Source organism: Phoxinus phoxinus (assembly GCF_949152265.1).
Source record: "Phoxinus phoxinus genome assembly, chromosome: 20".
Classification (NCBI taxonomy): domain Eukaryota; kingdom Metazoa; phylum Chordata; class Actinopteri; order Cypriniformes; family Leuciscidae; genus Phoxinus; species Phoxinus phoxinus.
Window position 1 is genome coordinate 10,536,102 of NC_136895.1, and position 11,863 is coordinate 10,547,964.

An 11,863-nucleotide genomic window follows, 5' to 3' on the forward strand; every position below is an offset into this window, starting at 1 on the left:
GACTTTGCATTGTGAGAAGCTGCCTCTTTGTCATTTCTGACTTATAACAAAACAATGTCTAAAAGCTGCTATGTGACAAGGTGTTAGCAAACAAGCTAAAAAAAAAACAGAAATACGTTTTTATAAGCTGTCGACCCCCAAAAAAAGAGCGTTTAAGGACTCTAAGGTCTTAGAGTTAGTTTGTGGAGTAAATATATAGGCTACACAATTTTAAAAAAAATGCCGGGTGCTGGTGTTTCGCGCGTGTTCGGCCAATCAGCGCATACTAACGTCACGGATAGTTCCTATAGTGCTGGTTTAGACCCTACTCTGAAGTAGGAGCTAAATTAGTTCCTCCAAAAGGAGTTCCTAGAATAAAATCATTCCTAGTTCCTGCGGTGCGAACACGCCGACATCCGGGTAGTTCCGCCAATAGTTCTAGGAACTCTGAAAAGGTTCCTCCGGTGCGAAAGCCCCTACATACTTACAGTATAATTAAGTATTCTACGTGTACTTGGCTTATAGTTGTTTTTAATCTTTTGATTGAGGAGCCTATTAAATACTTTTACTTTTTTTTTTACTAAAAGACTACTTTTCACATAGTTTTAAATACAGTCTTGTACACTTACATTGTTTGAAAATATTGATTTATTATAAAGAAAACATATAATTCTGAGTATCTGATTTTTGTGTAGGCTAGTCCAGTGGTAGTGTACTTAGGAATTTACTTTAAATCTACTTTACTCTTTCCAAGCCATTGACAGAATTTCCTGGTTATCCATGATTTCACTGTCATACGGTAGAACACGCTATTACATATCTTCTGAAAGAGTACAGACTCTCCTGATCAAAACACAGGTGAAGAAAAAGAAACAAGAGATAGAAGAATAGCTAACGCAAATGTCAAATAACACAATCGCATGTAAATCAAAACTGCCTAATGTTACTGAATGAAATGTCAACCAAGGACGAGCTCTAGGACTGTGAAGCTTTGAAGTTGATGGACTTAATCTACTCGATCTATTCTGATCATCATTCTGAATCTGATCCATACGTAGTCTTTGACAAAAATGCTATTTTCTTATAAATAGGCTGAGACTCACAGGTGAATGCAATCAGTGATGATGAGTCCGGGCAGTGAGTTATGGGAAATGTAGTTTGTGAGGGAGTGAATAATAGTCTGATGTTGAGTGTCCTCTGGTGGCTCTCAAGGGCACTCCAGCTGGTGACCGTCACAGTAGTTGTGAACTAGTAGTACACTTATAATACACTTAAACGTATACTTTTTATATACTAAATTGGGCCAATTTAGTCCCAAGCAGTTTTGAAATTGTACACTTACAAGTTTACTACTAGTACATTGACATTAGTAAATTTACTATATAAAGTATATTTAAAAATAATTCCTTAAGTATACTTCATAAAATTAACTTATAGTATACTTATTTTTCGTAACGGCTCTCCCAGGTTCAGGAAACTGTCCTCCGTAAAATGCGCTGCCCAAACTAACATTTAGGTTCTGGTGTTGTAAATAAATCTTAACCACTGATTTCTTATAGCGTCCACTTTCTGTAGGCCAAATAAAGAAAGCTGCTTTTGCTTTCGCATAGAAACAAACACCGTCTCACAACATAGCGGCCACAACACTATACAATAACTGAAGCCTTTGCGTATGCATTTGGGCGGCATTATGCAAATATTTCCACCTAGTGACGTGGGTATGTGAGGGAGAATTCGATCGAGGCATTTTAGCTAGGCCTGGATCTGCCTTCTCTTTTAGATAGAATAAATCTTTTTGTGGGAGACTTTGTAGCTTTGTAGCTTTGCAGATCGTATACATGCACAAACAGCTAGATAACACACTAAGGAAAAAAGAAAAAAAGAAAAATCATCATATGACCCCTTTAAATCAAAAACAACTGTTCATACTGCATGTGTGTAGCATCTTTGTTTGGATCATGACTACAATGCAGTGGTTGTCGCTAATTTCAAATGGCTATGGATATTTTTTTATTTAAGGCCAGTTTGGCCTGTTATAGAGCAAATAAACAACAAATAAATTAGCTTGAACAAAAGAAACGGTTTCAAAATCTGCCAATTTTTCTAGTAAAAATAAATAAAAAAATCATAACCGGCCATGAAAAATCATGATCGCTAGAAGATCAACTGTTATTATATTGAGATTACAACTCATTCCATGTTTAGACTTCTCTTCCAATCTTGCTAAACTGTGCTATGGCACAGTGATTACAAAATATTAAAAAAATATGACAAAATGCTTACATGGCTTTTCTGCAGTTCCTCACAGCTGGTATCAGTCTCCTTCTGCCTTCATCTGATGTGTTTAATTTCTTGGAGTCCAGTTCATCCAGCGGCTCCTCTGACATCTGAATCATGTAGGCTATTGCGGAGCAGTGAGCAGGAGAGAGATGCTTCTTTAAATCCATGCCTGATCTCACAAACTCCTGAATCTCTCTGTAGAGAGTCTGATCTTTCACTTCCAGCAGACAGAGGAACAGATTGATGGATTTATCAGCTGAGAGTTGTTCATCACCTTTAATTTTATCTTTAATATACATTGTGGCACTATTGATGGTATCTGAGGTGTCCACTGTGTGTGTCCGTAGATCCTGTAAGAGTCTCTGATTGGACTCCAGTGAGATGCCTAGCAAGAATCGCAGGAAAAGATCCAAGCGTCCATTCTGCAATGATTCATCAATTACTTCTTTGAGCCGCGTGATCAAAGGCTTTTGCTGGGAGTGAAACTCATAGAAAGCTGCCAGAAACTCCTGAAAGCTCAGATGTATGAAGCAGTAGACTTTCTTCTGATGAATCACAGGTTCCTCCTTAAAGATCTCAGTGCAAATCCCAGAATACACTGAGGCGTCAGTGACATCTATGCCGCTCTCAATCAGGTCCTCCTCATAGAACATCACATTGCCCTTCATCAGCTGTTTGTGAGCCAGTTCAGCAAGTTTCAAAATCATGTCTCTGTTGGACTGCAGGAGTTTCTCTGGATCTCTCTCTTCATACTTCTGATTCCTCATGTTGATCTGAATCAGCAGGAAGTGGATGTACATTTCAGTCACAGTTTGAGGGATTTCTGCACTGAGATCTTTCAGGAGGTTTTGAAGCACAGTGGATGTGATCCAGCAGAAGACGGGTATGTGGCACATGATGTGGAGGCTTCTTGATTTCTTAATGTGTGAGATGATAATGCTGGCTTGATGCTCATCACTGATTCTCTTCCTGAAATATTCCTCCTTCTGAGGGTCATTGAATCCCTGAATTTCTGTCACACGGCTGATGTATTTGGAGGGGATCTGATTGGCTGCTGCTGGTCTGGAGGTGATCCAGATTTGAGCAGAGGGAAGCAGATCTCCCTTTATGAGGTTTGACATCAACACACCCACTGATGAAGTCTCAGTCACATCAGAAACTTTCTCATCATCAGAAAACAGTGTAATTCTGCTTTCATCCAGACCATCAAAGATGAACACAACTTTACATTCGTCATACATCTTTGAGTCCAGTTCTTTAAGTTCAGGATGAAAGTCCAGCAGAAGACTGTGAAGACTGTACTGATGATCTTTAATCAAGTTCAGCTCTCGAAATTGAAGCACAAACATGAAATCTACATCCTGATTGGCAATTCCCTCGGCCCAGTCCAGAATTAACTTCTGCACTGAGACGGTTTTTCCAATTCCAGCGATGCCTTTAGTAAGAACAGTCTTGACGTGGTCTTTCTCCTCACATCCTGGTTCAGGTAAGGCTTTAAAGATGTCATTGCAGTTTATTGGAACATTTTGTGAAAGTTGTGACCTAAGTGTTTTCTCCATCTTAAGAATCTCATGTTCTTCATTCACCCCTTTAGCATCTCCCTCTATAATGTAGAGTTGTGTGTAGATCCTGTTCAGGAGGGTTGGATTCTCTAGTAGATTGATTCCCTCAAATAAGCGCTCATACTTGTTCTTCATTCTGGTTTTGTGAGTGGTTTTGACTTTCTTCATGACATCACTCACTTCTTGGTAAAAATCCTGCAGTTCTCCAATAACATTATTTTCCTCACTGCAAAAACATAAAAATTAAAAGGAATTAGAGCATTTAGTCTACACTTCTCTGCACAAGTTACACAGAAGTAGCTCTTTCAGGTATATGCTATGCTGACATGCCACACGAAAATATATTGTAAATGTATCTACATCTATGCATATATCCTTTGTATAGGCAAAAATCTCACTTGGCTCCAGGGGTCACTGCTCTATTATGAATCTAACAAGAACTCATACAGGGGCATTTCATATCTTCATTTTTGGGGGCATTTTTATTCATTTTGTTGGCATTTCCGACCTAGCATGATGCCATTTTACACATCAGACTAGTTTGCTAGTTAAGCTTAAAGGACAAGTTCGGTATTTTACACTTAAAGCCCTGTTTACAGATCGTATCTGATGAAATAGAACGGTTAAGATTAAAATTTGGACACATGCTCCTGTCCCGAGAATTTTAGTTTTATTTAGCGTTTGTGGACCTATTTTGCCAAACGCGTCACACCCAGATTCTTCCGTTGAGAGCTTGAATAATAGACACCAGTTGGTGGCGATAATGCACCTTTGCCGATTGCAAGCAAACCGCTGGCATTTCATTTAATACACAGAAGAAGCAGAAGAAGAAGCGCCGGAGGAATAACGTACCTCACACAGCACATTCAATACAATCAATGGAGTTGGACAAACACTACGATAAAACCTGTTGGAAAGCATCTTTTTCAGCGTTTTTTTTTTGGGACCGTATCAGTGAACACCCCTGACCACTCGGTGAGTTTCACGTCTTTGTAAACGAAAGTTTAATGTGTTTTAGGAAGGAATTTGCCAGTGTACATAGACAACCATTGTGGGGGTGGGGGGGGGGAAGCTAAATAAAACTAAAATTCTCGGGACAGCAGCATCTGTCCAAAGTTTAATCTTAACCGTTCTATTTCATCAGATACGATCTGTAAACAGGGCTTTAAGTGTAAAATACCGAACTTGTCCTTTAATGGAGGTATATATCATAAACTAGGTTGGCTCTATTGAGATGTTTTAATAGTGATTTAATTTCACAGCAGTGGCAAACAATGTTTAAACTTAATGGCAAACATGATTGTTACCTGGCTGTCACTAATGAAGGCAGGTCAAGAAGACATGGATGCTGCTCAACTTGTGTGCGTTAACTGTGTTGCTGTCACTGTGTCTTATAAGACTGGAGAAACTGGTTGGAGAGATAGACTGGTCTATGAAACAAAGAACCTTGCTGAAAATTAACATCTGACCTCCCCCATGCAGCCTCACTCCCTTTCTCGCCTAAAGACTCACACAAGAATATATATGTGGTTTAATGTGAATGATTATTATGTTTAGTATCATTTTAAATGTCTCAGAGTGAGTGGTACAAATGTCTCATTTCCAACTTAGTTAAACCAAAAGAAATCAGGTTTGAGAAGTTTAGAGAAATTGGCACACAAAGGAAGGTTGTCTCTAGGCAAATGATCTCCTACCCATAAAAGGTGTCAACTCTGAATGTAAATTCCCAGTGTTAACATGTGAAAGGGGTTTTTGGCTATTTAATGGAATGCGGCAGAGGAATCGGGGCGCTTTCTGTATATAGACTGGCCCATGATGGCTGGGAGTGACCGAGACTTCCAGCCTCATGTATTTGAATCAGGTTGGGTTTGCATCTCTTCTCTTTATTCATGTTTTGTATTTATTATCTTTGAATTGATTATACAATAGACCTAATACCTGATTTAATAAATTGTTACATTTGATTATTCAAACTGATTTTGACCTTGTTCATTTAATAGTTTAAAAGTAATAATCAAACATTCGCTCACTTTTAGTGATGCATAGATATTATCAAAACCTTTCCTTTATGGAGTCAGATGAAATAACGAGTAAATACATATGAGAAATGTATTGCATTTAACCCAAATTACTTTGAGATGCTGGAAAGACGGAACGTGCAAGAAACCTTCCCCGTGCTATTGGAAACCCCCATTGGACCAATATAGCGCGGCTCTTACAGTCTCATTGTGCGCCCTCAGGAGGACACATTTGCACAAAGGCCAAGAGGGCAGATGCTTGACCACCAATTGAGGTCTATCTGTGCATGAGCCTGGCATTAGCCAAAGCAGTTTTAATAATTGTATCCAAAATATTATGTTGTATAAATATGTATACCTAATATTGCATGTTCGTAATAGACAACACATCCACTCAATTGTATGTATAATACCCAAATTGTCATTAAAGTAATATTATGGGTTCAGCTCAATCAGTTAAGCTCAAGCAACAATACTGGTGTCATCATGTTGATAACCTCAAAATCTATTTCAAATGGTCCCTTCTTTTCTTTACAAAAGCCAAAAAATTTAAACAAAAAGTTGCTTACTAAACTTTTCTCTGTAATTTTATATAAAATGTTACAACTTCTTTGCAAACACAATACAAAGCCTAAAAAACAAATGTGACTGTAAAATGATGATTTAGACGCTAAGGTTTAACGTGTGTGTGTGTGTGTGTGTGTGTGTGTGTGTGTGTGTGTGTGTGTGTGTGTGTGTGTGTGTGTGTGTGTGTGTGTGTGTTTAAAAGCTACCAGGAGAAACATTTGTAATAAAAACACAAAATCGGGCCTCCTCTCTTTCTCCTAGAGATACAGAGAGAAGACAAAGCAATCGTTTCTTAGCACTATCTGATGTTTCAGGTTCTTGTCTCAAATACTGGAAAAACAATCTCACATGGGTTCAGAGGTCACAACTCCACTTCCGAAATGTAGGGGTTGACTCATTGAATTTGTAGACTTCATAGACACGCGGCTGGGGACATGGTGCAGCACCCTCTTCTCTCCTCTCATAACGACGCTTTTTAGCAGGAGAGATCTCCTCTGTATCCATTATTACAGATGCTTTCCTGAAAACATTAAACACAGTACAAGAAAATATAAAAATGTATTAGGTTATACATAAACACTGTTAATTAAGTCACCTTAACTGAGGCAGATGCAAAAGCATAGGTTTTAGTGACACTTAAAGTATAACCCTTGTGTTGTGTTCACGTCATTTTGACCCGGAGAGGATTTTCTTTTTCCTGAAAATGCTTGGATTTTAAACACCCAACCCAAGCAATAAATAAAAAATGTTTTGCCATAATTTGTGATTCCCCATTAATTATAAATATTTGGATCAGTTAAAGGATTTGTTCGCTCCAGAATTACAATTTCCTGACAATTTACTCACCCCCACATTTACATTTAGTCATTTAGCAGACGCTTTTATCCAAAGCGACTTACAACTGAGGACTACAGCAAGCGAGTCATCGTTAAGAGGCAAAAATAACACAAGAAGTGCTCAAAATACAAAGTTCAGGCATTGCTCAGAGTAGCATAAGCCAAACAAGGGAGGATTAAAGGAAAATGTTTTACATCATCCAAGATGTTCATGTCTTTCTTTCTTCAGTCGAAAAGAAATTAAGGTTTTTGAGGAAAACATTCTAGGATTTTTCTCCATATAGTGACTTCAACGGGGACCAACGGGTGAAAGGTCCAAATTGCAGTTTCAGTGCAGCTTCAAAGGCTCTACACGATCCCAGCCGAGGAATAAGGCTCTTATCTAGCAAAACTATCGGGCTTCCTTTCCTCGCGTCTCAGCTCCACCCCCTGTAGGATGTGAGGGAAGGCTGCAAGGAACGAAAATGAGGACGGAGGAATCGAAGGAAAGCTTATTTGTAGATTGGAAAACTCTTGATCACTCGAGCGACACTTCAAAGCGTCATCAGCAGCGCTCAAAAGATCTGCCTTATGTTGTTCAAGTTTGGTTATTTAATAAATTAATAAATAATAAAGATGAAGCAAGATGCCCTGTTTATATATGTGAGATATATTTATTTATATTTAGGATTTATTTAAGCTGCAACGGTAAAGCATAAATTAAAAATATTGTGACAGATGTGAAGGGGGAGGAGAATTTATACGTGCATCAGGTTTCTCGACAAGAAAGACTTCAGCATAGATACACCTGTGCATCCTCGCTCGTAACTCCTCAGGAAGCCTCCTCACTCCTCAATCCTCGCCTCCTCGCGGTGCAATTAGAGAATCAAGATGGCTGAGCTCGATCGGTTTCTGGGTCATAGGATAGAGGACGGGGGAGCGAGGAAACGAGGAGGGATATTGAGAAGCACCCCATCTCATTTTCTCCTCCAACTTCAGAATCGTCCAACATCGTTGTTGTTGTACCTTTTTTTTGTAAAGGGGTTGACTATCCCTTCGTCTCAATGTCCATACTATCCATCCTAAACAGTATGGGAGATTAAAATAAGTGTGTGCCAAAGTTTGTTGAAAAGAGTATGCCAGAATTCCCCGGATGGTCTATTTCCGGTGGATTTTCGAAGTGTGGATCCATGCTCACTATAAAAGCTAATATTACCCACAACCCATTGCGCTTTAGAGGAGGAACTACAAACAAAAAAACTACAAGACAAGGCGGATATGCATGACCGACCGTGAGAGGTTTAGATAAAGGCTTGACTGACTAATCAAAGTTTAACCTGATAAAAAAAAATATTTATTTAAAGTGGACTTTTGTAAAGATTCGTTTGGCCATTGACTTTTAAATGCACCATTATGCATTAAAGTCCACATGATATAAAAATTGACCATATTTACTTTGTTTGCCTAATTGATCGTTTTGTGGTGAACAATTCATCCATGCAAGTCAATCCACACAAAAAACATTTTTGGCTTCGTAATCTTTAATGAAAATCTGAAAATGCCCCTCCCCTCTGCATTGGAGGACCTTCCCTGATGACGTAGGTTTGACGGTTTTGGTGTCTGCTTAACATCCGTAACCACGCCCCTCCAACTGACAGTAGACAGGCTGAATGAAACACCTACTTTTCTAGATCCAATCAGGTGCAAGATGGAAAAAAGCCACGCCCACTATTTATCCTCATTTAGTATTCCGTTTCTCTCGGAAATACGTCACAACACTGAGATAAAGTCGGTTGCAACTTCCGGTTCACGCGAACTTTAATATGAGGAGAGTCTCTGCATGAAAGACCCGCGACTGCAGATCAACGTGCTTCTGCATTTCTCTCTGATACAGTAGAAAATGAAATTAAATGTGGAGGATTTTAACTGTGGCAAGATGATTGACAGGCCAGTTTACTGTGACAGGATGTGACAGATTTACTGTGACAGAGAGAGCAACCGTTAAAGACGCTATTTTATGACGTGATAGTATGTTCCAAAGCTTGTGTACTCTTCTGCTACACACTCAGAAGTGTGTACTTTTTCTTCACAAAAAGAGTATATACTTTTAGGGTGTAGTAACTGTAGGTGAATTGAAAATCTGCCTGCCTCTATGGGAATTTAACATAGGGGTGTCTGACTTATGCACCCTGTATTTTAAAGAAGAACATTTATTTATTTACGATACATTATTCATTCACAAAGAAAATTGGTGTCCTTAAAGGTTGTCAATTTTTTAATTAAGGCATTAAGATCAATTTCCAAAAGATGATTTTTTGTATTCCTCTTTTTAGTCAACTTTAGCATGGGTGTGTTCACTTACTCTAGGCACAGCTGTGATCACATTGTTAAAGGGACGTTGATTTACAAGCAAGGACCGGAATCAGACTCACTAGAATGTGCACCAAAGTTTTGACTAAATTACGAACACATAACTAATCTAAACAAACAGATACACACAATCATTCATACATTGCTAAAATGGAAAGTGAAGGGGAATGAACAAATAGTTTGTTGGGAGAGGGGGTTAGCTGGATTATTCATTAATTTTAATGAATAATTGTGTGTTAGACTGGTCCAGATGCTAGCTCTAATGTTTAACCAGAAAGTTTGTCATTATTGTAATGTCCTTCCTATTGCCCTTGACTACTGTAATCCATATTAAAAAATGTACACTCCTACACTGTAAAAAATAAAACATAGATTTTATTTATATTTAATTAATTAAAATGAGGCAACAGATTACAAGCAATATTATTAATTAAATTTAACAAATTAGAATTGAGTAACAATTAATCAAATTAATTCCTTAAATGTTAACCATTTAAAATGAGTAAAATTTACAAAATATATGTTATTGCCAACATTGAAGACACCTGATGTTAACAAGCAGAATCACTGAAGGAGAAAACCATAATTAAAGTCACCATTATGGAGATGAGTGTGTGTTTTAGTTGGGCTCTTCACCCTTAAATTATTAACTTTAAGTTTTGTTTGGCTGCTTTACATGAGTTATATCAGCCAGAAGAACAAATAGAAACGTTGATCTGATGGTGTTGGTTGTGTTTCACAATTTCACAATCATTGACTTGAATCACTGATCTCATGTAGAGTCCAGTTAAATTTATTTTATTAATTCTATCTGCATAATATGATTAGCCTTTTCAATGAAATCCAAATGATCAAATCAATAATAATAAAAAATATATGTGTGTTTTTTTTTTAGGCACACACAGACATCAAGATTTAGCGTATGAATCTCAGCAATGGTGACAACCTCTGATCATAAGCTCATTATTTATTCATGCAGCAATGCATGATGGGAGCCATGAATGAGTTTGATTGGTGCAACCCAGAATGCACTGCAACATGCTTTATAAATGTCACCATTGTTGAGATGCACAGGCTGATTCATGATGTCTGTGTTTTTTGTTTTAGAGAACAACTTTTGTTTTTTTCTAAAAGAGAAACTTTTTAGAAATTATTTGGATTACATTGTAAAAGTTAAAAATATTATGGTGTACAAGGCCAGTACTGCTATAGTTAAAGTTAACTTAACTCATAAGCTGGACTCTATTTGAGTTCAGTGATTCAGGTCAAATGATTGTGAAATAATGATTATGTTAAAACACAACCAACACCATCAGATCACTGTTTGTTCATCTGACTGTTATAACTCATGTACAGCAACCAAACAAAACTTAAAGTTAATAATTTAAGGGTGAAGAGCCCAACTAAAACACACACTCATCTCCATAATGGTGACTTTAATTATGGTTTTCTCCTTCAGTGATTCTGCTTGTTAACATCAGATGTCTTCAATGTTGGCAATAACATATATTTTGTAAATTTTACTCATTTTAAATGGTTAACATTTAATTAATTAATTTGATTAATTATTACTTAATTCTAATTTGTTAAATTTAATTAATAATATTGCTTGTAATCTGTTGCCTCATTTTAATTAATTAAGTATAAATAAAATCTATGTTTTATTTTTTACAGTGTATAATAGTCTTATACAGAATGGAAATAAACCCAATAGAGGAAAAAAACCTCAATCAACACAAAAGGTAAGTTTAAAGGTTCAATACGATTTATTAAACAAAAAGGAGAAAAAAATAATAACAGTCAATATAGAAGCGTGAGCCTCTTTACTGCCTAAATAAATCAACAGATCACCTGAACTCCTGTTTTTCAGGCAGATTTCCTCCTGTAGTCTCCCCGGCAGTCGGCAGAAGAGCGGCGCGCTTTCCACGATGACAGGACAGAACAAAATTAACCAAATTAAGTCTTTACATCAACATTACACCTAACATAAGTATAACACACTTATTCAGCCGTTATATAGGCCTATCATATGCTATTATAGGCTTAAACTCCCAAGACCCACGGAACTCTCTCTAACGATAAGCAATTCTCCTTCTCTCTCATCCTCTCTCTTCTTCCCCTTTTTAGGCGGTTCGCACCAGTTGCGCATCATCGCCACTCGCTATGAACTTTAACCACTACCCATCCTCCCCCGCTCAAAAATATGCAGTGCTGTGTGTTCAGGCTTGAAAAAACAAACTAAACTAAAATATCCTATTAATTATTAAACCTG

General features: G+C 37.5%; 1 protein-coding gene across 1 annotated transcript in view; it reads right to left on the reverse strand.

The window, feature by feature from the left end:
• LOC306988208 (NACHT, LRR and PYD domains-containing protein 3-like) overlaps positions 1-11,788 on the reverse strand; it is a gene marked incomplete at its 3' end in the record, with an annotated part of 56,294 nt that extends 44,506 nt beyond the window's left edge. Inside the window, exons 1-3 of the mRNA XM_079593012.1 lie at positions 11,443-11,788; positions 6,755-6,926; positions 2,263-4,047 (exon numbers count right to left, since the gene is read on the reverse strand). Of these exons, the coding sequence (XP_079449138.1) occupies positions 2,263-4,047; positions 6,755-6,870 (1,901 nt within the window). The 5' untranslated portion in view covers positions 6,871-6,926; positions 11,443-11,788. The remainder of the gene's footprint in view (positions 1-2,262; positions 4,048-6,754; positions 6,927-11,442) is intronic.
• Between the last annotated feature and the right edge of the window lie 75 nt (positions 11,789-11,863).